Source organism: Mobula hypostoma, chromosome 15 (genome assembly GCF_963921235.1).
Source record: "Mobula hypostoma chromosome 15, sMobHyp1.1, whole genome shotgun sequence".
Taxonomy (NCBI): Eukaryota; Metazoa; Chordata; class Chondrichthyes; order Myliobatiformes; family Myliobatidae; genus Mobula; species Mobula hypostoma.
The window spans coordinates 17603899-17629729 of record NC_086111.1 but is presented as its reverse complement, the minus strand read 5'-3'; the positions used below and the strand labels follow the sequence as shown (position 1 = coordinate 17629729).

Here is a 25831-nt window from a genome sequence, read left to right as displayed (position 1 = left end):
TGCTGAACAAGTCGAAGATTGTGAAAGTAGTTCCAAAAAGGTCCCCATAATGTGAAAAGATCTTGTCTAGGTATAGAAATAGAACACCTAACCTTCTCTAGATTTAAACATGACATAACATCAATCAACCAATGGGCGTAAGTAGACGGAGTGGCATCTTTCCATTTAAACAACAAAACTCTTCTGGCTAAAAGAGAAATAGAAGTCAAAATCTGCAAATCTTTCGGCTTAAGAGTAAAATCATTTCCTCCAACAATGCCAAACAAGGCAGTCAGAGGATTGGGTTTAAAATTTACTTTAAAAAGCTCCGAGAAAGTTTGAAATACTTCTTTCCAAAATTTATCAAGCTGCAGGCAGGACCAAAACATATGAATTAGAGAGGCCTCTTCGACATTACACCTAATACAGTATGGAGAAAAATCTGAGTAAAAATGAGAGAGCTTATCTTTAGTCATGTAGGCTGTATGAACCACTTTAAATTGTACAAGAGAGTGACGCGCACATTGTGAAGAGGTGTGAACAAGTTTAAGAATTTCATTCCAAGTATCCTCATCAATTAAAATCTGTAGGTCTTGTTCCCAGAGGTTTTTAATTTTGTCTAATGGAATGTTTCTCATTGCCAACCGCATACTATAAATATTAGAAATAAATCCATTATGAAAAGGTTTCAGAGTAAAAATTGTATCAATTAAATTCTTATCTGGAAATTTAGGAAATGTATGAAGTTGAGAACGCAAAAAGTCTCTAATTTGTAAATACCTAAAAAAGTGAGCTTTACGAAGATTACATTTAATAGATAGTTGATCAAATAAGGGAAGACTATCTCCAACAAACAGATCCTAAAAACATTTAATACCTAGTCTATTCCACTCTTTAAAAACTACATCAGTCAAAGAAAGTTTTAAAAAATTATTAGAAAAAATGGGACAAGAGAGTGAAAAACCAAATAACCCAAAGAATTTTCTAAATTGTAACCAAATCCTCAAAGAATGTTTAACTACATAATAATCAGTCAAATTACTTAAGGACAGAAGAATTGAAGAACCAAGAAGAGAAATTATAGAAAATTTATTAACAGGATTAACTTCTGAAGAAACCCAAACTAGACAGTCTTCACAATTAATATAATATAACCAAAACGTAAGGTAGCGTATGTTGACTGCCCAGTAGTAAAACCTAAAATTGGGTAGGGCTAAACCCCCATTCTTTTCAGTTTTCTGAAGATGAACTTTGTTTAATCGGGGGGTTTTATTCTTCCATAAGTAAGAAGATATAATCGAGTCTAAAGAGTCAAAAAAGAATTTAGGAATAAAAACAGGTAAGGCTTGAAATAAATATAAAAATTTAGGCAAAATGTTCATTTTAATAGAATTGATACGTCCAATCAGCGATAATGAAAGGGGAGACCAATTTGATAGTATCTTCTTACATACTCCAAAAGAGTGATAAAGTTTTCTTTAAAAAGAAATTTATAATTCCTAGTAATAGTTATACCCAAATAAGTAAATTGATTTCTTACAATTTTATAAGGAAGGTCAGAGTTGACTGATACCAAATTATTCAAAGGAAAAAGTTTACTCTTATGAAGTTTAAGTTTATATCCTGAGAACTGACTAAATCCAAAAAGTAAAGAAAGTACTGAGGGTGGAGAGGGCTCCACATTAGAGATGTAGAGCAAAAGGTCATCAGCATAAAGCGACAACTTATGAGCGATACCCCTTCTTAAAATACCCGAGGTGTCAACGGATTCACAAAACGTGATGGCTAAAGTCTCCAAGGCCAAACCAAAAAGCAAAGGACTCAAAGGACATCCTTGTCTGGTTCCACATTGGAGACTAAATGGTTTAGAACTCTGAGAGTTAGTAAGAACCTGTGCAGTGGGAGATAAATAAAGTAATTTAATCCATTGAGTAAAATTGGACCCAAAGTTAAATTTTTCTATTTTAAATAAATAATTCCATTCAACCCAGTCAAAGGCTTTCTCAGCATCTAAAGAAATCACGCATTCCAAAGTTTCTTTAGAGGGAGAATAAATAACATTCAGTAAACGATGAATGTTAAAATAAGAATAAAGATTTTTAATAAACCCGGTCTGGTCATCATAGATAATAGAAGTCAGAACGTTTTCCATCCTATGAACCAAAAGTTTAGATAAAATTTTAGCATCAACATTAAGTAAAGAAATAGGTCTGTAGGAAGAGCAATCAGTTGGATCTTTATTCTTTTTGAGAATAAGTGAAATAGAGGCGTCATAAAAAGATTGCAGCAACCTGCCTAATTTGAAAGAGTCAGAAAGGACAGAAAGTAAGTGAGGAATAAGCAAAGGAGCAAAAGCCTTATAGAACTCTCCAGAAAATCCATCATGACCGGGAGCCTTCCCCGAACTCAGAGAATGGATAACCCGGGCAATTTCCTCAGGAAAAAAGGTTGGTCTAACCATTTTCGATTAACCTCAGAAAGTGAGGGAATGTTTAAACGATCTAGAAAATTATTCATAGCAAAATTGGCTTTAGGGAGATCAGAGCTATGCAGTTTAGAGTAAAATTCTCTAAAAGTATCGTTTATTTCTAATTGATCAGAAGTTATATCACCATTTGTTTTGGAGATTTCCTTAATTTAACGTTTAACTATTAATGTTTTAAGTTGATTAGCCAAAAGTTTTATCACCATGAACATAAAATTGACTTTTATCTTTTAAAAGTTGAGTTTCAACAGGGTAAGTTAAGAACAGATCATATTTAGTTTTAACTTCAACACGTCTTTTATGTAAGACGGGATCCCGATCAGAAGCATATTTTTGATCTAAATGTTTCAGCTGATTGGCTAAATCAGTTCTCTCCTCATTTGCTTTTTTCTTAATACTCGCTGTATAGGAAATAATTTGGCCTCTAATATAAGCCCTGAAAGCATCCCAAATAATAAGGCTAGAAGTGCCATCTAGCGTATTCTCTTCAAAGAAAAAAGTAACATGACTCTCTAAAAATTTTTTAAAACCGTTATCTGATAGTAAAATTGGATTAAAATGCCAAAATCTGTTCGATCAAGAAACATCCTGAAGATTTAAAGATAAAAAGACGGGGGCATGATCTGAAACAGCAATTTCTTTATATTCACAGGATCAAACAGAGGGTATCAAATGACTATCGACAAAAAAAATCAATCCTGGAATGGGTATGATGAACATGAGGAAAAAAGGAATATTCTCTACTTGTTGGGTATAAAAAACGCCAAACATCAATAATGGCACATTTCATTCGAAAAGATTGGATATAGGAGGCATATATACTAATATTCAATCGTTTTGAAGATGAACGGTCCAAAACAGGCTCAAGACAACAATTAAAATCACCTCCCAAGATTAAAGAATACAAATTTAAGTCTGGTAAAAAAGAAAAAGAACATTCAAAAAAGCTAGGATCATCTATATTCGGAGCATAGAACCGTAGAACACTACAGCACAGAAAACAGGCCATACGGCCCTTCTAGTCTGTGTGTTATCTAATTTCCCTGAGACTATAACGAACCGCCCATTGGGGTCAGACATTACATCATGTTGAACAAAGGCAACTGAATTGTCAATCAAAATCGAAGTACCTCTGGCCTTGGCTTGAAAGGAAGAATGAAAAGCGAGACCATCCCAAATCCCAGCCATTATCAATACTCTTCAGAGACTGTCCATCTGGTGTCAGTGATCGCATAACCAGGACTTATAATATGCACCAGCTGCTTATTCGGCCTTCCACCACCTGCTCCCATGGTTTCACGTGACCCTGATTGGGGGGCTGTGCAGGTGCTACACCTTGCCCAAGGGTGACCTACAGGCTCACAGAGGGAAAGAGCGCCTCATACTTCCATTGGTAGAGACATACCTCCATCCCGTCACCCTCCCGAGTAAATACATGCAAAAAAAAAAGGAAAAAAACTCCATTTATGATATGCCCCATCTCTTTTGGCTCTGCACACGGATTACCATCCTGATCTTCCAGAGGACCAATATTGTCCATTGCAATCCTTTTGATCTTAACATATTGGTAGAATTTCATAGGATTCTCCTTCACCTTGTCTGCTAGACCAACTTCATACCTTCTTAATTTGGCCCTTCTGATTTCTTTCTTAAGTGTTCTCTTGCATTTCTTGTATTCCATTAGTACCTCATTTGTTCCTACCTTCCTATTTGTGCTATGCATCTCCTTTTTTTCAATCCTCAAAAACCAAGGTTCCCTAAATCATTTATGGTTGCCTTTTCCTCCGACAGGCACATACAAGCTTTGTACTCTCAAAGTTCACTTTTGAAAGCTTCCCATTTATCTAGTCCACATTTGCCAGAGAACAGTCTGCACCAATCCACACCTGCCAGATCCTTTTCTCATTTTAGAATCTCAACCCGAGGACCAAACCTATCCTTTTCCATAATTACTTTGAAACCAATGGCATTATGATAACTAGATGCAGAGTGTTCCCCTACATATTTATTGTGTACAATTCTGGTCACCTACCTATAGGAAAGACATCAATAGGGTGGCTATTTAGCCCACAGAGTCTGCCAGTTGTTGAAGCAATGCCAACAATGCCTGTCAGCCCCTCTCACATGCCCCCTCACCACCACTGTACGGAGTCTTGATGAGACCATACCTACAGTATCATCTACAGTTTTGATCTCACCCCAACTCTCCCGTTCCCCCACCCAGACTAGGGCTAACTTTCTCGTGGTTTTACTGGAGAGAGTCACAAACGCTGCAAAGTTCACACGACTCCTGCATCCTGAGGTTTGGCCTGGTCTGCATGGTTCAGTGCCAATCGCAAATTGATGGTTTACTCTTTGCTGTTGATGAATTAGCATCTGAACTGAACAGTACAGCACAGGCCCCTTAGCCCACAATGGCTGCGCCAAACATGATGCCAAATTAAACTAATCTCTGATGCCTGTACATAATCTGTAACCTTCTATTCCCTACATAGCCATGTGTCTAACAGCCTTTTAAAAACCACTCTCATGTAAGCTTCCACTGCATCTGGTCACCTTATAGTAGGAAGGATGTGGAAGATTTGGAGAGGGTGCAGAAGAGGTTTACAGGGATACTGCCTGCATATTGACTTCAGGAGAAACGTGTCTCCTCTCCAACACATCACCATGACTCTACAGTTAGCACTATTTCAACATTCAGATTCCTAGGCAGCAATATTCTGCAGGATTTCATGTGGGAGAACCACATCTCCTTCATTAACAAAAAGAGGATGTACTTCTTGCAGCAGCTGGTATAAAATTTCGTAGTCCGCAGAACACACCGGTGCGATTCTAGACTGCCATCATAGGCAGCATCCTCACATCAGCCATTACTGTCCGGTTTGGTACAGCATCCTCTTACAGTGTACAAAAACTACAATGAACTATCAGGTCAGCAGAAAAGGTCACTGCTGCAGTCTACCACCACTGCGGGGGTGGTACATGTCCAGGGCAAGAAAAGTCATTGCAGACACTACCCACCCAGCAAACAGCCTTTTCCAAAAGCTCCCTTCTTGAAAGTGCTATAGAGCTATTAAAACAAAAACCTCTCACCATCTGAAAAGTTTCTTCCCTGATGCAGTTAATCTGACAAACTATTCCAGTTAGCCCCACCAACCTACTATTACCCCATCCCTGCACTGTACAGCAAACACTTTGAACTACTTATTATAATGTGGTTTACATTGTAAATACATGCTGGTATTTATGTATTTATCCTTGTATGTTGTTATTCTAAATATGCACTTTAACCTCTAAGTTTATTTTTACATAATTCTTTATTCTTTATCATTGTTGAATGTCGTTGTAGTTGCATGTCTGGAACAGTCCTGGAAGATAGGAAGTTAGCAAAAGTGTCACTGTTCTGTAGGAATGGAGGACAAGTAAAAAAAACTGGATTGAAAGACCAGTTGGTTTGATACAGGTTATCAGTTAAATGTTGGAACTTATCATTGAGATTGTAGACTCTGAGAAAATCATAATACACTTTTGCCACATTTATAGTATCTTTTGCGGTGAAGACAGCCACACAATAAATGTTTACAGCTGCAAGTGTTTCTTTAATTTCCATTTTAATTGTTCCTCTTATTCTGTCATGGTCTATACAAAATCCATATTTATTCCTGAAACTATACGCCCCTCCTTGTTGTACTGGTACACGAACTTCTACAACCTAATGTTATGTTTCTTGTGAATTTGCTCTCTACCTTTTGAAAATCTGTTTTTGTTGGTACAGTAAGACCTCATATTATGAAATTGATGTGTTCCTGAAATCACCTGACTTTCCGAAATTTTGTTATGAAAGGCAATTTATATAAAGACTCTAATATTAAGGACATTTAAGAAACTATTGCAAATGGATGAAAGAAAAATGGAGGGCTATGGAGGAGGGATCTTAGAGTAGTTTCAAAAGTCGGCTGAAGGGCTGTACTGTGTGCTGTAATGTTCTATGTTTTATTACATGGTAGGCAATGGCAAGTGGGAGGAGCTGAATTAATACCCTCGAATGGTTCATGAGACATGTAAACAAATATTGGGTCCACAGTGTTTAAGCATCTGGAGTTTGTTTATGCCAAAACTGTTGGAACTTCTGTATTGTTTTTTTTTGTTCACTTTGTAACAAAAAAAGAGGTTCCTGTACAGTCTGAGGTAATTATTCATATAGCCTTCTATTATGAGGTACTAAGTCACAGCACTCAAACAAGCCCTTCAGCCCACCAGGCCTTGCCAACCACCAACTACCCCTGTTCACACTACTCTTATCTTTTCCCACTTTATTTTCGCCACATTCCTGAGATTCTACCTCTCACCTACACTCTTGGGATAATTTACAAAGACTAATTAACCTACCAACCCTGTGCCTTTGGGATGTGGAAGGAAGCCAGAATATCTGAAGGAAACCTAACACTACTATTTGCTTCCTTTAACTACTGTAACATTTTATTTCTCAATGAATGCATGCTTGTTGAAAATTTTGAGACATTCCTTTAATCAGGAACGAGAGGACATGGGATTTGAAAGGGATCTGGGGGGAAAATCCACACAGGGGTTGTGATGTATAGAACAAGCTGCCTGTGGAAAAGACAAATGCAAATGCATTATTTAATAGACACTTGGACAGGGACATGGATAGGAAAGGTTTAGAGGGCATGGGTCAAAACACAGGCAAGTGATACTAGCTGAGGTGAACATCTTGGTCCAGGGGTTTCCAACCTTCTTTATGCCATGGATCCCCACCATGAACAGAGATCTCCAAGGACCCAGGGGGGAGGGAACTCCTGTCTTGGTTCACACAATGGGCCCGTACCTGCGCTGTGTGACTATACTGAACTGTTCCATATTCTACTGGGAGACCCCTCATTCTAATCCTCCATTTTACCAGCCAATCTGCCCTTCATAAATTTTAGAATAAATCCTTATTCAAGTTTGCAGCACTAGTTTCTGCCCGCTTGTTATTTCCCTCAAATTTCCACTTGAGAATCCTTGCAAAAATCCACTGCTTTGCAACCAAGACAAAACCTACGATAATTTGAACCCATGTTGAAAATCAAAACACTGCAAAACTGAGCTGAAAGCATCAAAGTCCAGGGATACTCAGCAGGTTGGGCAGTAACTGTGGAGAGAGAAACAGTATTAATGTCTCAGGTCCACAGCCCTCATTAGAAGTGGGAAAGAGAAGAAATAAGCTAGTTCTAAGTTGCGGGAAAGATGGGTGGAGGGTGGACAGGGCAAAGGGAATGTCGCGGGTGGGGCAAAGCTGGGGTTTATAGTGTGGTGCTGACCTTTAAACCTATTCTAAGATCAATCTAAGCCAGGAGTTCCCAACCTGGTGTCCACAGACCCCTCTGTTAATGGTATTGGTCTATGGCATAAATAAGGTTGGGAACCCCTAATCTAACCTTTCCCTCCTACATTACCCTCCATTTTTCCATCATTCATGTGCCTATTTAAGAGTTTCTTCAACACCCCTAATATATCTGCCTCTACCACCATTGTTGGTGCAGTGTAAAGAAGTTACCTCTGACATCTCTCCTATAGTTTGCACTAATCACCTTAAAGTTATGCCCCTTCGTAGTGGACATTTCTATCCAGGGAAAAAGTCTCTGGCTAACCACCCTTATTATCTTGTACAGTCGATCAAGTCACCTCTCATCCTCCTCTGCTCCAAAGGGGAAAGCTCTAGCTTGCTCAACCTATCTTGATAAGACATGCCCTCTAGCCCAGGCAGCATCCTGGTATACTTCTTCTGCATTCTCTAAAGCTTCCACATCCTTCCTATAATGAGGCAGCCAGAACTGAACACAATATTCCAAGTGTGGTCTAACCAGGGTTTTATAGAGCTGCAGCATTGCCTTGCGGCTCCTGAGTTCAATTTGCTGACTAATGAAGGCCAATACGCCATAACATCTTAAAAGCCCTATCAACTTGCATAGACATAAACCCCAAGGTCCCTCCGTTCCTCCACCGTGCCAAGAATCCTGCCACTAACCTTGCATTCTGTCTTCAAATTCAACCTTCCAGGGTGAATTACTTCATACTTTTCCGGGTTGAACTCCATCTGCTATTACTCAGCCCAGTTCAGCATCCTATCAATGTTATCACAACTCTCCGCACTATCCGCAATTCCACCAACCTCAGAACTGTTTGCTTAACAGAAAAATGGGAGCAATTAGAAAGATATATCAGTCAGAGGGACATGTTGAAGCAGTGAAATGCAGCCCAAAGCTGTTCCCGAACCTGAAAGAAAAAGAAGGCAGCTGAAAATCCTCAGTGGGTTATTCACCTGGACCAGTAATTCAACTTTCTCTCTCGACAGACGCTGCCCGGTTTGATGGGCATTTCCAATATACTACTTTTGGTTTCAGGTTCCAACAACTGCTCTGACCCGCTCTTATTAACCTAGTAACCAGACAGCCTTGTCACAGCAGAATAACCTCAGTAACCGCAGCCTCACCCTGTCAGAGATGATCACCCTTCTTCTCTTTCTTAAGACCTGACCGTCGTAGTTGTCTCCATGATGTACAGCCCTTGAAAATCATTCTTTTAAAGTCTCCCGTGGTCAATTAATTAACACTTTGAGAAGTTTTTTTTCCTTATTTCATGATTGATTCTGCCTCCAGCAGGGACTGAGGAACTTCTTCCAATTCCCTGAGCCAAGATCATTCTCCTCTGCTCTCTTCCTGCTGCCTTGTATTATCAGGGTGATACAAACCACATCTGTGCCCCACCTTACTCCCCCCTCCCCACCCCTCCTGTAACACCCATATAGTTCCTTTTTCATTTTGCTGGCCTTCCTAAATACCAGATAGAGTCATAGTTTATACAACATGGAGACAGGTTGATTGGCCCAAATGGTCCATGCCAACCAAGTTAGTCTCAGCCGCCGTGTTGTGGCCCATATTCCTCGAAACCTTTACTATCCATGTACCTGCCCAAGTGTTTTTTAAACATGTTAATTATATTTACCTTTACCACCTCCAGTGGCAGCTTGTTCCACATACCCACCACAGGCTGCCCTTCTCATTTTAAACCTGAAATGTGCTAGTTTTTGATTCCCTTTCCCAGGGAGGGAGAAAAAACGTGTCTGCATTCACTTTATCTATGACCCTCATGATTTAAAACACCTTTATAAGGTCACCGCTCAGGTTCCGACACTCCTATGAATAAAATCCTAGCCTGTCCAACCTCTCCCTTTAACTCAGGCCCTTGAGTCCTGGAAACATTCTTGCAAATCTCCTTTGCTTACTCAGTATTCTCTGCTTACTGAAGCATAGATATGTTAAGATCCCTGTAACTACTTCTGTCTAACTCTCCTAATTGTTACCAGACTGGCATAGAGTTAGAAGGAAGCGACTAAACCAAACACTCTGGTTTGGTTCTCTCTCTTTAACTCTACAAGAGCAATGGACAAACTTTTCATTGGGAGATTTCTTTCATGCAAGAGAAACTTAGTGACCAGGTACTGATATTCTTGGACCTATGGATGAACATACAAATGGTGGAGTTTATTAGAATGGTAGAATTTGATTTCTAATATTTCTAAGCTCTGATGAAACTGCTGACCTGAAACATTAAATGTGTTCCTATCTCCACAGATGCTGTCTGACCTGCTGAGTATTTTGAACATCTGCAATATTTGCTTTTCAAGATTTATTTATAACCTAGTCTTTGTTCAGACTGCTACCAAATAAGCAGCCAATAATCTTCCCTGTTGAAAATGCAAGATGGTGTTTCTTGTGGATCTATATAATTAACCTCATGATGTTTGAAATCATTTTGATCCATTCCTGGTCTCAGTTCCCCAGCTGCAGTTGTCCTGCCAGCCCACAGACCACAACTAACCCAGCACCTGCTTTCAACACACACAAAAAGCTGGAGGAACTCAGCAGGCTAGGTAGCATCTATGAAAAAGAGAACAGTCAATGTTTCGGGCCGAAACCCTTCGGCAGGACTGGAGAAAAAACAAAGCTGAGGGGCAGATTTAAAAGGTGGTGGGGGTGGGGGGGGAAGAAACACAAGGTGAAACCTGAAGGGGAAGGGATAAAGTAAAGAGCTGTAATAGTAGGGGTCTGGGTAAGCACATGATCGAAGAGTTGGAGAGCAGCAGGCATCACAGAGTGGGAGCAATGAGAGAGGGTTTCCCTAACTCCCATCGAAGAGAAAATTTAAACTCCTTCAGGGTAGGCATCCCTGGAAGAGACTTCACAGTGTAGTAATCAAATCACAAACAAGAGAAAATCTGCAGATGTTGGAAATCCGAGCACGCCGACTGTACTCTTTTCAATAGAGGCCGCCAGGTCTTCAGCGATTTCTGTGTGTTGCTCGGATTTCCAACATCTGCAGATTTTCTCTTGTTTGCCAGCATCTGCTTTAATGTTTACAATGGCCAAAGAGTGAACTGTTTAAAAACTTGTGTTTACTTGATAGTGTTTCCCTTCCCCCAATTTCTACATTCCCGGCTCCCATTTTCCCCACTCCCCTTCCTATCCACACAAACCCCGATTCTGAAAGCCCTGGTTCTGTTTTTCTACATTTATTCAGTGAATTACAGTGGTTAGTAGAAGTATTATTGAGTTACAGAGGTCTATGGAATTATTAGTGAGTTACAGTGGTCAGTGGAATTATTAGTGAGTTATGTGGCCAGTGGAAGTATTAGTTAATTACAATGGCCAGTGGAATTATTAGTGAGTTACAGTGGTCAGTGGAATTATTAGTGAGTTACAGTGGCCAATGGAAGTATTAGTGGCTACAGTGGCCAGTGGAATTATTAGTGAGTTATGTGGCCAGTGGAAGTATTAGTTAATTACAGTGGCCAGTGGAATTATTAGTGAGTTACGTGGTCAGTGGAAGTATTAGTGAGTTACAGTGGTCAGTGGAATTATTAGTGAGTTACGTGGTCAGTGAAAGTATTAGTGAGTTACAGTGGCCAGTGGAATTATTAGTGAGTTATGTGGTCAGTGGAATTATTAGTGAGTTACAGTGGCCAATGGAATTATTAGTGAGTTACAGTGGTCAGTGGAAGTATTAGTGAGTTACAGTGGTCAGTGGGAGTATTAGTGAGTTACAGTGGCCAATGGAATTATTAGTGAATTACAGTGGCCAGTGAAAGTATTAGTTAATTACAGTGGCCAGTGGAATTATTAGTGAGTTACAGTGGCCAGTGGAAGTATTAGTGAGTTACAGTGGTCAGTGGAATTATTAGTGAGTTACAGTGGCCAATGGAAGTATTAGTGGCTACAGTGGCCAGTGGAATTATTAGTGAGTTATGTGGCCAGTGGAAGTATTAGTTAATTACAGTGGCCAGTGGAATTATTAGTGAGTTACGTGGTCAGTGGAAGTATTAGTGAGTTACAGTGGTCAGTGGAATTATTAGTGAGTTACGTGGTCAGTGGAAGTATTAGTGAGTTACAGTGGTCAGTGGAATTATTAGTGAGTTACGTGGTCAGTGAAAGTATTAGTTAATTACAGTGGCCAGTGGAATTATTAGTGAGTTACAGTGGTCAGTGGAATTATTAGTGAGTTACAGTGGCCAATGGAAGTATTAGTGGCTACAGTGGCCAGTGGAATTATTAGTGAGTTATGTGGCCAGTGGAAGTATTAGTTAATTACAGTGGTCAGTGGAATTATTAGTGAGTTACGTGGTCAGTGAAAGTATTAGTGAGTTACAGTGGCCAGTGGAATTATTAGTGAGTTATGTGGTCAGTGGAATTATTAGTGAGTTACAGTGGCCAATGGAATTATTAGTGAGTTACAGTGGTCAGTGGAAGTATTAGTGAGTTACAGTGGTCAGTGGGAGTATTAGTGAGTTACAGTGGCCAGTGGAAGTATTAGTGAGTTACAGTGGCCAGTGAAAGTATTAGTTAATTACAGTGGTCAGTGGAAATATTAGTGAGTTACAGTGGTCAGTGGGAGTATTCGTGAGTTACAGTGGTCAGTGGGAGTATTAGGGAACACCGAACACAAGGAGAGATACTACTGGACTTAAGGAGAATCAATAAAGGGGACACTCAGCCCATTGTATCTGTACAGTCCTATCAGTCCCATTTGTCCACTCTTTCTCCAGAATCTTTTGTGAACATCCAATTCCCTTTCAGTTGTTCTGATCTGCTTTCCGGCCTCCCTTTGCCAGTGAGTTCTGGATCATAACCAGCTGGTGCATTTTCATCCTGTACTTTTGGCCCCCAAACCTGCCCCTCTTTGACACTGCAGCAGCTGATGGGAGGTCTCTCTCACTGTAATCCTGCTCCCTTCCCTACAGAAATTCCAGCACAACACAAGGAGCCTCTCAAGCTCACCGTTGTAAATGCTGGGAATACAGAAGACCAGGATTGTTAATTGTAATTTATCTTTAATTATTCTCCACACTTGTAATTTTCAACTTCTGTCTCACTCCAGAAGCTCCAAACAAGCATTTGACATCACAGTGTGAAGGATAATGTTGATCGGTAAAGTGAAGGAGCTGCTTATTAAGTTCAGGAAGCAGGGTGGATTACACACGTGCTGAGGGAGATGGTCGAGAATGTTGGATTGGGGTGTAGATTGTTAATTTTTCTTGTAGTTTAATTTGTTTGTACTTTTATATAATGAGATTCCTGAACCAGCGTAGATAACTTCACTCATCTTACAGCTTCACTTTCAAGGCTGCCACAACTCATGCTCTCAGTGTTACTTACTTATTTATTTTGAAATTTGCGGTGTGTCTTTTACACGTTGGCTGTTTGTCAGTCTTTGTGTGTAGTTTTTCACTGATTCCATTGTATTTCTCTGTTCTACTGTGATTGTCCACAAGAAAATGAAACTCAGGGTAGTATATGGTGACTTTGATAATAAACTTACTTTGAACTTTGAACTATAAACACCAATACACAGGTAATTGTTCAGTGAATTTCCAGTAATTACCTTACAATTGGGTCTGTACTTTTCTGGAAACTTTCAGGTGTCATGAACCTGGCTATTTCATATGTTTATTGTTATCACTGGAATTTTGTTATCGCTAGTTTGAATATGAAATGACCACACTGCTTTTTCCTTTGTTCTTTTCTTCATTCTCCTCTTTCTTGTTTGTTTTCTGGTCTTGTAACACCTAATAAAACAATCGTAAGCAACACCTTTCATGCCTCATGCTCGAATTCCAAACAGATTTTGGATCGCAAAAGCATCAGGATCCAACAAGTTCCTTGGTCTAAATATTAACAAAAAGGTTATCCTGGTCCAACTGCAGGAAAGCACACCAATGTCTCTGCTTCCTCAGAAGGCTAAGAAAATTCAGCATGTCATGATGACCCTCACCAATTTTTAACGATGCACCCTATTCAGATGCATCATAGCTTGGTATGGCAACTGCTCGGCCCTAGAAGGAAGAAACCGCAGAGAGTTGTGAGCACAGCTCAGTCCATTATGAAAACCAGCCTCCCCTCCAATGACTCTGTCTACACTTCCTGTTGCCTTGGGGAAGCAGCCAACATAATCAAAGACCTACTCCACCATGATCTCTTTTCCACCATCCCAGACATCTCACCCTGCAAAAACTCATTTCAGGGAGGTAGAACCATCAGTTTGCGGGCGACTCCCGGAACTTCCAGGAGAGGTGGGATGTCTGCCATCCCATCAGGCAGCCTGAAAGCATGTCTCACCAGACTCGGGGGCACTGTTATTCAGTGGATCTCTCATACGCTAAAGATCTTCCAATCTACTTGCCATGCCCCTTGTACTTTGGTTACCAGCACCACACATTCTCTGTAACTGCAACACCACTTCCCCTCACACCTTTAGGAGGCCAGAGCAGGAAGTGCAGGTGCCCTGTGAGAGATATTTAAAATGTTCTTAGCCTCAGGTGAGGTGCCAGAAGACTGGGGGAGCACTAATGGTTTTCCATTGATCAAAAAAAGGCTCTAAGAATAAGATGGGAAATTATAGGCCGTGAGTTTGACATCTGGGGTAGGTAAATTATTGCAAATAAGGGGCCAGATACATAAACATTTGGATAGACAGAGCCTGATTAGAGATAGTCAATATGGCTTTGTGTATGGTAGGTCATGCCTCACCAATCCTATAGAGGTTTTCACAGAGGTTATCAGGAAAGTTGATGATGGTAGTGAGATAAACTAGATCAGCAAATTTGAAGATGGCATCAAGACTAGGGCCACAGCAGATAGCGAGGAAGGTTATGAAAACTTGCAAGGGATCTGGGCCAGCTGGAAAAATGGGCTGAAAAAAGGCAGATGGAATTTAATGCAGACAAGTGTGAAGTGTTGCACTTTGGGAGGACAAATCAGGGTGCAAATGATAGGGCACTGAGGAGTGTGATAGAACAGAGGGATCTGGGGAATACATATCCATAATTCCTTCAAAGTGGCATCACAGGTAGATAGGGTCATAACGAGAGCTTTTGGCAAGAGTTGGGATATTATGTTTAAGTTGTATAAGACCTTGGTGAGAGTAAGTTTGGTACTGTGTGCAGTTCTGGTCACCTACCAACAGGAAAGATATCAATTTGGCAGAAAAAGTACGGAGAAAATTTCCAAGGATGCTGCCAGGACGTGAAGACCTGAGTTATAGGGAAAGGTTGAAGAGTTTCAGACTTCATTCCCTGGAACGTAGGGAAATGAGAGGACATTTGATACAGGTATACAAAATTATGGGGGTATAGATTGGGTGAATACAGGCAAGTTTTTTTCCCCCACTGAGGTTGGGTGCGGCTAGTACTAGAGGTCATAGGTTAAGGGTGAAGGATTAAGTATTTAAGAGAACCTGAGGGGGAACTTAGAACATGGTGTGAGTGGGGAATGCGTTGCCGGCGGGAGTGGTGGAGATTCAATTTCAACATTGAAGAGAAATTTGGACGAGTACATGGATGGGAGGGATATGGTGCGATGGGAATGGGCAGAGTAACTGTTTGGCATTATCCCGATGGTTCCAAGGGCCTGTTTCTGGGCTGTAGTACTCTATAACTCTATGACACATTCTGCACTCTTGTTTTCACTAGCTCCGCGTACTTCTGAATGCCATGACCTATTGCGCGGCATGCAACAAAAGTTTTTCAGTTTTTCCATGCACGTGACAATAAGCCAATAAAAAAATAACATTACCGACAGCAAAACCGCATTATCCACGTTACTAACTGCTTCCAAGTTGAAGTCCACTGTGTGAAGATGGAGGGGTAGATCAACTTGGTAGCTACCCTCGCTCGTATCTAGGCTGATAACATCTGGTACAGCGAACTTCATTAAAAGTTGCTTATTTATTTATCTTTATGTCATCGTACGTTTAACAGTAGTTTTATGTTTTTAAATTAGTAAATATATTGTTAGATTTTAATAAAACATGATCTAGTGTTTTTAAAATCCCAATCGGTCTGCAGTTGGAACAGCAGTGAAATGAGATCCTGACCCTGAGAGAGCGCACACCCACAGCAGCTGAAGAAAGGCGGCTTGTCAATGAATCAAAACTCATCTAAAACACAACTTGCTTCTAATTCCGTCTGCCTCTCTCGTCCCTTCAGCCTCTTGTTTATTTTCGTCTCCCTTTCCCTCTCCCTCTCCCTCTCCCGGTCTCACAAGCCCTGCCCCTCCCTCTCCCTCCCTCTCTCTCTCTCTCTTTCACATTCTTTCTGTCCTCACAGCTGGGTCTATCATCAAAAACTGAACAATAACTTATTTTACTACCGTTTTTTGTTTGTACCGAGGATCTAATCCGATTTACACGCCACTCTGTAAGGCAAGGGAACTTTTTTCCCGACTTACCAGTTTGGGAGTGAATGGAATCCATCGGGAAAATGCGGCAGCGTGTACCGAAAACAGCGCTAATCTCCCACACAGGAAACTGGACTGAGAACTCGTTCTGTTGATTCCTGTCAAATCTTCACCGGTTGCACCACTTACTTCCAAGATATGCAAGCACATGACTCCCCGAGCCGATCCCAGTCACACACGGCATGCCCACATCCCCCGAACCGTCGCGGGGCAGTCTCCGGACTGGGGGGCTCTTTTGGGAAATGGAAATTCCCCTTCAGCAGGCTGGCTGGGTGGGGTGGGGTGGGTTACTGGATCCCTCTGCCCAGAGAGAGGGTGGGCAGGCCCGACCCAGGAGGCGCTGGGGGGGGGAGGGGAAATGTGGGGATTAGTCTCCGGAGAACGCGCTGAAAGTGGGAGGGAGGGAGGGAGGGCGGGCGGTGGGCTGCGCGCATCTGGCGCAGGTTTACTGGAGAGACAAGATGCTGGAATCGGGAACAACAAACAAGACGCTGAAGTCAGGCAGCGTGTACGGAGAGAAAAATAGTCAGTCAACTTCTAGGGTGGAGACTGAAACAGAGAGGCAAGACAGCCCGTATAAAGAGGTGTAGGGATGGGGTGGAGCAAGAATTGGGTGGATCCAGGTGAGGAAGGGTGATTGGAGGGATTCAGCGGGCCAGACAGCGTCTGTGGAGGGAGTACATCCCCGCCATCTTTCAGTCCAGATGAAAGGTCTGGAGCCCAAGTATGCACTATCCATTTTCCATGTTTGGTGTGACAGATTCCAGCATGGGCAGACTCTTGTGTCTCCCAGAAGGCACAATGGAGATAGTGACCAGTGGGAAAGAGGTGGTATTAGCCACTAAGTCTGGGAGGTGATAGGTGGTGGAGACCATATCATCTCCCACCCAACTTTCTGTACCGACTTCATTCCACACTTCTGTGTCTGACAACAGACTTTCTACATGAGTGCCTTTTCTCCTCAACCCTGCCACAGTCAACAGGGCTCTTGGCCACACCAACATTTTCCTGCATTTCACCTGTTTCTTCTCTCCACCCAGCCTGAGCAAAGACAACAAAGAAGGCGCCAGCATCGTTACTTTCTAAGGATATTTGGCAGGTTGCCTGCGATTACCGATCAGGGTTCAATTCCCATCACTGCCCGTATGAAGTTGGCCCTGTGACCTTGTTGGTTTTCTCAGGTGGTCTGGTTTCCTCCCACATTCCAGAGACCCTCAGGTTAGGGTCAGTGAGTTGTGGGCACGCTATGTTGGCACTGGAAGCACGGTGACACTTGTGGGCTGCCCAGCACGATCCTCGCTGATTTGATTTGACACAACACATTTCACTGTATGTTTCAATGTTTTGATGTACATGTGACAAATAAAAGGTATTATTTAATCTTTAAAAACTAATCCTTGAGTGCTCTAACAAACTTCTACAAGTTGAAATTATCCTGACTAGTTGCATCACAGCCAGGTACGTGGACTCCAATGCAAAGAGTGCAAAAGGCCACAGAGAATAATGGGCACAGCTCAATCCATCACGAGCCCAGCACTGACAGCACCCAAAGGAGGTGCTGCCTCGGGCAGGTAGCATCTGTTATTAAGGATCTGGACCATCCTAGCCGTGCCCTCTTCTTGCTGCTACAGTCATGGCAAGAGGTAGAAAATTCTGAGGTCCCACACCACCAGGTTCAAGAGCAGCAACCTTCCTACAACCATCAGGCTTTTGAACCTTCCGGCACAACCTTGACCCTCCCTCAGCAGTAGAACACTGCTGACCCCTCACAGTGCCAGGGACTGAGCGTGTTTTTTTTTCAACAGTGTTTGATTTTACAGCCTTTTTCTCCATTATCTTGTAATATTTATTTATTTATGTGTCGGTTTTGCTTATTTTTAGAGATACGGTGCGGAACAAGCCCTTTTAGCCCAACGAGCCAACCACCCAGCAACCTGCTAATCTAATCACAGGACAACTTACAATGACCAATTAATCTACCAACTGGTATGTCTTTGGACCATGAGGGGAAATTGGAGCACCCGGAGGAAACTCACATGGTCCTTACTGATGGTGCCAGAACTGAACTCGGAAATGCCCCAAGCTGTATTGGAGTCACACTAACTGTTACGCTACCATAGCACCCCCCCCCCCCCCATTGTGTGATGCTGTGGCAAGCAGATTTTTCATTGAAACCTATCAAATATTGAAAGGCCTAGATAGAGTGGATGTTGGGGGGAAGTTTCCTTTGGGGGTGGGGAAGAGCCTAGGACCAGAGAAGACAGCCTCAGAATACAAGGATGTTCCTTTAGACAGAGATGAGGAGTAGTTTCTTTAGCCAGAGGGTGGTGAATCTGTGGAATGCATTTCCACAGATGACTGTGGAGGCCAAGTTATTGGGTATACTTAAAGTGAAGGGTGTCAAAGGTTACGGAAGAAAGAAGGGGAATGGGGTTGAGAGGGTTAATAGATCTGCCTTGATCAAATGGCGTAGCAGACTCAATGGAATGCATGACCTAATTCTGCTCTGTTGTCTTGTGTACCTCACTATACCTGTACACTCGATTTCCACCCTAAAAGTTCTCATATTCCAGAGATCAGCCTTTGTAAAGCTGCATCACATTCATTTAGATTAACTAATACAGATCCTACTGTCCCTTTCCAGCATTCCAATAAGACTTCCTTTAGTGACTGTCTGATCTGTTCTTCCACCAACCACCAGCATTCTTACCACGCTTTCCCACACAAGTGCAGGATGTGCAAGTCCTGACCTTTTTTTCACTGTCCAGAGACTCGGACTGGTCTCCATGAAACAGCAATCCACTTGTACTTCTTCCAGCCCAGTGTCCTGCTCTCAGTGCTCACTGTGCTTACTGAAAAAGGGAGCAAACGCAAGGCAGGATAGTCAGGAGAGGGAGGAACCTGAAGCCAGGAAATTAAGACGGGATAAAGTGGGACAGGATTTAAGATTAGAGTACACTCATGGCAAACATCAACTCCAACCCACAGATTCACTTTCAAGGACTCTACAGCCCACGTTCTCAGTATTACTTATTTTTAAAAATTTAAACAGTTTGTCTTCTTTTGCACAATGGTTGTTTGTTAGCCTTTATGTAGAGTTTTTTCATAAATTCCATTGTATTTCTTTATTTTTCTGTAAATGCTTGCAAGAAAAGTATTCTCAAAATAGTATATGGTGACATGTACATACTTCAATAATGAATTTATTTTGAACTTTAAATTCATAGCAAATTGTTTTCTCTTACTAATATTCCATTTCCTCAAATGTTCAACGGATCATAACCACTACATGTGATGATAGCTCATTGTTCCTGCATTGCTCTTGGATCAGTTCTTCTTTTAAATTACACAAAATGTTGGAGGAAATCAGCAGCCCAGGCAGCATCTCTGGAAAAGAGTAAACAGTTGATGAAAAGTCTCAGACTGAAAAGTCGACAGTTTACTCTTTTCCATCGAGGCTGCCTGGCCTGCTGAGTTCCTCCAGTATTTTGTGTGCGTTGCTTTGGATTTCCAAGTTTAGATGAGTGAAGTTATCTACGCTGGTTCAGGAGCCTGATTATATAAAAATACAATCAAGTTAAACTACAAGAAAAATTAACAATCTAAACCCCAATCCAACATTCTCGACCATCTCCCTCAGCACGTGTGTAATCCACCCTGCTTCCTGAACTTAATAAGCAGCTCCTTCACTTTACCGATCAACATTATCCTTCACACTGTGATGTCAAATGCTTGTTTGGAGCTTCTGGAGTGAGACAGATGTTGAAAATTACAAGTATGGAGAATAATTAAAGATAAATTACAATTAACAATCCTGGTCTCCTGTATTCCCAGCAATTACACCGGTGAGCTTGAGAGGCTCCTTGTGTTGTGCTGGAATTTCTGTAGGGAAGGGAGCAGGATTACAGTGAGAGAGACCTCCCATCAGCTGCTCCAGTGTTGAAGAGGGGCAGGTTTGGGAGCCAAAAGTACAGGATGAAAATGCACCAGCTGGTTATGGTCCAGAACTCACTGGCAAAGGGAGGCCGGAAAGCAGATCAGAACAACTGAAAGGGAATTGGATGTTCACAAAAGATTCTGGAGAAAGAGTGGACAAATGGGACTGATAGGACTGTACAGATACAATGGACTGAGTGTCCCCTTTATTGATTCTCCTTAAGTCCAGTAGTATCTCTCCTTGTGTTCGGTGTTCCCTAATACTCCCACTGACCACTGTAACTCACTAATACTTCCACTGACCACTGTAACTCACTAATACTTTCACTGGCCACTGTAATTAACTAATAATTCCATTGGCCACTGTAACTCACTAATAATTCCATTGGCCACTGTAACTCACTAATAATTCCACTGACCACTGTAACTCACTAATAATTCCACTGACCACTGTAACTCACTAATACTTCCACTGACCACTGTAACTCACTAATAATTCCACTGACCACTGTAACTCACTAATACTTCCACTGACCACTGTAACTCACTAATACTCCCACTGACCACTGTAACTCACTAATAATTCCATTGGCCACTGTAACTCACTAATAATTCCACTGACCACTGTAACTCACTAATAATTCCATTGGCCACTGTAACTCACTAATACTTCCACTGGCCACTGTAACTCACTAATACTTCCACTGGCCACTGTAACTCACTAATAATTCCATTGGCCACTGTAACTCACTAATAATTCCACTGACCACTGTAACTCACTAATAATTCCACTGACCACTGTAACTCACTAATAATTCCATTGGCCACTGTAACTCACTAATAATTCCACTGACCACTGTAACTCACTAATAATTCCACTGGCCACTGTAACTCACTAATAATTCCACTGACCACTGTAACTCACTAATACTTCCACTGACCACTGTAACTCACTAATAATTCCACTGACCACTGTAACTCACTAATACTTCCACTGACCACTGTAACTCACTAATACTCCCACTGACCACTGTAACTCACTAATACTTCCACTGGCCACTGTAACTCACTAATAATTCCACTGACCACTGTAACTCACTAATACTTCCACTGGCCACTGTAACTCACTAATAATTCCATTGGCCACTGTAACTCACTAATAATTCCACTGACCACTGTAACTCACTAATAATTCCATTGGCCACTGTAACTCACTAATAATTCCACTGACCACTGTAACTCACTAATAATTCCACTGGCCACTGTAACTCACTAATAATTCCACTGACCACTGTAACTTACTAATACTTCCATTGACCACTGTAATTTACTAATATTTCCACTGGCTACTGTAATTCACTAATACTTCCACTAACCACTGTAACTCACTGAATAAATGTAGAAAAACAGAACCAGGGTTTTCAGAATCGGGGTTTGTGTGGATAGGAAGGGGAGTGGGGAAAATGGGAGCTGGGAATGTAGAAATTGGGGGATAGGAAACACTATCAAGTAAACACAAATTTTTAAACAGTTCAGCCTTTGCCAAGTGGCTATTGTAAACATTAAAGCAGATGCTAGCCAACAAGAGAAAATCTGCAGATGTTGGAAATCCAAGCAATGTGCACAAAATGCTGCAGGAACTCAGCAGGCCTGGCAGCATCTATGGAAAAGAGTACAGTCGATGTTCTCTTGTTTGAGATTGGATTACTACTCTGCGAAGTCTCTGTCAGGGATGCCTACCCTGAAGTTGTTTAAATCTTCGCTTCAACAGGAGTTCAGTGAAACCCCCCCTCTGTTCCCTGCTGCTCTCCAACTCTTCGATCACACGCTTACCCAGACCGGCGACTACAGCTCTGTACTTCATCCCCCCACTTCATGTTTCATCCATCACCTTGTGTTTCTCTCTCCTCACCCCACCTTTTAAATCTACTCTTCAACTTTGTTTCTCTTCTCCAGTCCTGCTGAAGGGTTTCGGCCCAAAATGTTGAACGTACTCTTTTCCATAGATGCTGCCTGGGATGCTGAGTTCCTCCAGCATTTAGTGCGTGTTGCTTTGGATTTCCAGCATCTGCAGATTCTTTTGTGCTTCTCTTAAATTACGTCTGTTCACGCTCTCCCTGTACTATGAAGAGCTTATGGATGATAAAACATAGATAGAAGAACCCAGTAAGCCAGATCAATAGCTCTTACATGTCACATAGTCAATGTAAATCTTAGGCTCTCTTCGTATAAACAGTGTGTCCAGGTTATCCCCTATCTGCCATTCCCTGCCTAATATTGCTCATTGTAGAGAGATCCTCTGACCCTCAACATCCTCTCCCTCTGGTCCTACACCCATTCCCAGGACCAGTCTGAGCTGCATCTTACAGCTACAAACCAGCACTGAACAAGAGGAGAGATGGGGACTTCCAGCCTTACACAGTAACAGGGAGAATAGGAGTAATAGGAAAATGAACAGCTGCATTCAAATGAAAATTTTTTTAAAATACTCCAAATGCTAGAAATCTGAAATAAAAACAGGAAACGTTGCATAAAAACAGCTGGTCAGGCAGCATCTATGGAACGAGAAGCTGTTAACATCTCAAATCTGAGACCTTTTGTCACATCAAAGAAAAGAATTCCACAGATGTTGCCTGACCTGCTGAGGTTTTCCTTCAAGTCCTGTTTCTATAGCTGCATTTATATAGCACCTTTCACAACCACATGGCACTGAAAAATATTTTACAGCTAATGATGCATTTTGTAGTATGGCTAAACAGTGAACTCCTGCAGTCCACATTATGTTTTCGATCAGGTAAATCTCTTTTCATGAAATAAAACAGAAAGTGTTGGAGATACTCAACAGGTCAGGCAGCATCTGTGGAGAGAGAAGTACAGTTAAGTTAATTGAATCTTCTGTGGACACTTGCACCCCACATCACAATGACCCAGGTCTAACCCCAGTTGCCTCCTTCCTATATCTATTTAGTGAGGTTTGTTAAGGGATAACCTGGGATTAACCCTCGTCTTCTTCCTCAATGGTGTCACGGGATGTATACGTTTCCCTGAGAGATTAGATGGAAAGTTCCAGAAACTCCTACAGGATTGATAAGCCTACAAACAGTAAAATGTTTTGTTATTATTCAATGTCGTCTATTCCCCCCCCCCCACCCCAGCCCAGCTCCCATTTAATCTTACAGTGAGGATGTAGATTGGTGATTGTATGGCAGTGATGTTGGTGGTGTGTGTGGTGCATGACATATCCCAGAATATGGAATCTTACAGACGTTGCTACACAAGATTTACAATGGAGGAGTGGGGAGGTGGTGCTGGGTTGGTGGTGGGAGTTTTCCCTCTGGCTGCCTGACCCATTGAGGTCATGGTACACAGGACACCGGGGGGCGGGGGGTGGGTGGGGAGGCTGTGGTCTCTTAGAAATTGTGCCCAGCACACAGCAGGTGTCAGAGGTCGCAGGGCTAGTGGCTGGTGGGAGGTAGCAGTGGGGACAGACTCTGCCCCGCCAGAAAGAACAATTGGCAGGGACTCCCATGGGACAGTGACATGGCTATGACCGACCCAATTTCCCACGCAGCTTGACGCACAGATGGCCAGCCACATGGACAGCGCCCTGCCAGTAAAGAGCTTATTCTATCCCGAGTCTCTCACCTCATCACGTTGTACTGTAGACAGTTCTGGTCACCTATGTACAGGAAAGATATGATTAAGATTGAAAGAGTACAGAGAAAATTCGTAAGGAACTTGATGGCACTTGAGGACCTGAGTTATACGGAAAAATTGAATAGCTCCGGACTTTATTCCCTGGAGCGTAGGAGAATGAGGGGAGATTTGATAAACAGGTATCAAAATTATGTGGGGTATAGACAGGCAAGCAAGCATTTTCCACTAAGGTTGGATGAGACTAGAATTAGAGTTCATGGGTTGAGGGTAAAAGGTGAAATGTTTAAGGGGAACATGAGGGGGAGCTTCTTAACTCAGGGGATGTGAGAAGGTGGAATGAGCTGCCAGTGGAATTGGTGGATCGCATTGATTTCAACATTTAAAATAAATTTGGATATGTACATGGATGGGAGGGATACGTACGTCTATGGTCCAGGTGCAGGTCGATGGAACTATACAGAATAATAGTTCCACATGGACTAAATAGGCCCTTTTCTGTGTTGTAGTCCAATATGACTGTGTGATTATATCATGTATTGTGATTCGATGCTGATCCTTTTGGGTTTGTCCTACCTTGGCAAAGGAGCTCTAATTCTTTAGTCAAAAATTCATAGCTTCTTCTCAAATTCTTTGATAATTCTCTCCCTGTGATATTCTGAGATCTCAGAACTGTAAGGAATCTGGAGCAGCAGCTGGATGACCTTCGACTCATAAGGGAGAATGAGGCAGTCACAGATGAGAGCTACAGGGAGGTAGTCACATCTAGCTCTGTCGGAAGCAGGTCGTTTGGTGACAGTCAGAGGGGGGAAAGCGAAGGTGAGCAGACAGGTAGTGCAGAGCACCCCTGTAGCCATTCCCGTGAATAATAAGTTCACCGTCCTGGATACTGTTGGTGGGGACGACCGACCAGGTGTGAGCCTCGGTGGCAGGGCCTCCGGCACTTAGTCTGACCCTGTGGTGCAGAAGGGTGGGACGGAGAAGAGGAGAGCCGTTGTCATTGGAGACTCTATAGTCAGGGGAGCAGACGGGAGATTTTGTGGACGTGAGAAGGACACCTGCATGGTTTGTTGCCTCCCGGGTGCCAGGGTCCGGGATGTCTCTGACCGGGTGCACGACATCCTGGTACAAGAGGGAAAGCAACCAGAAGTCGTGATACTTGTTGGGACCAACGACATAGGCAGGAAGAGGGATGAGGTCCTGAAGTGTGAGTTTCGGGAACCAGACAGAAGGCTGAAGAACAGGACCTCAAGGGTGGCGTTCTCAGGATTGCTGCCAGTGCTATGTGACAGTGATGGTAGGAATTGGAGGAGATGGCAGTTGAATGCGTGGCTGAGGAGTTGGTGCAGGGGGCAGGGTTTTAGATTTTTAGATCATTGGGATCTCTTCTGGGGAAGGTGGGACCTGTACGGATTGGATGGGTTGCACCTGAACTCGAGGGGGAGCAATATCCTTGCAGGTAGGTTTGCTGGCATGGTTCGGGAGGGTTTAAACTAATTTGCAAGGGGGATGGGACCCAGAGTGATAGAGCAGTGAAAGAAGTGCATGGAGTAAAGCCAGATGTAACATACAGAGAGTCTTTAAGGAAAGAGAAGCAGAATAAACGGTATAAAGACAGTAAGGTAGAAGGGCTGAAATGTGTGTACCTCAATGCAAGAAGCATCAGGAACAAAGGTGATGAACTGAGAGCTTGGATACATACATGGAATTATGATGGCCATTACAGAGACTTGGCTGGCACCAGGGCAGGAATGGATTCTCAATATTCCTGGATTTCAGTGCTTTAAAAGAGATAGAGGGGCAGAAAAAGGGGAGGAGGGGTGGCATTACTGGTCGGGGATACTATTACAGCTACAGAAAGGGTGGGTAATGTAGCAGGATCCTCTTTTGAGTCAGTATGGGTGGAAGTCAGGAGCAGTTACTCTATCGGGGGTATTCTATAGGACCCCTGGTAGCAGCAGAGATACAGAGGAGCAGATTGGGATGC

General features: G+C 42.4%; 1 protein-coding gene across 2 annotated transcripts in view; it reads right to left on the bottom strand.

Moving 5' to 3' along the window:
- The window catches only part of LOC134357056 (protein SSUH2 homolog), an 80165-nt gene extending 63690 nt beyond the window's left edge, over window positions 1-16475 (bottom strand). Inside the window, exon 1 of one of the 2 annotated variants that reach the window (XM_063068373.1) lies at window positions 16246-16475. In XM_063068373.1, coding sequence (XP_062924443.1) covers window positions 16246-16270 — 25 coding nt within the window. In that variant the 5' untranslated portion in view covers window positions 16271-16475. Of the gene's footprint in view, window positions 1-8492; window positions 8635-16245 lie in introns of those variants that run through there. The other variant, XM_063068374.1, reaches the window with a different exon arrangement.
- Between the last annotated feature and the right edge of the window lie 9356 nt (window positions 16476-25831).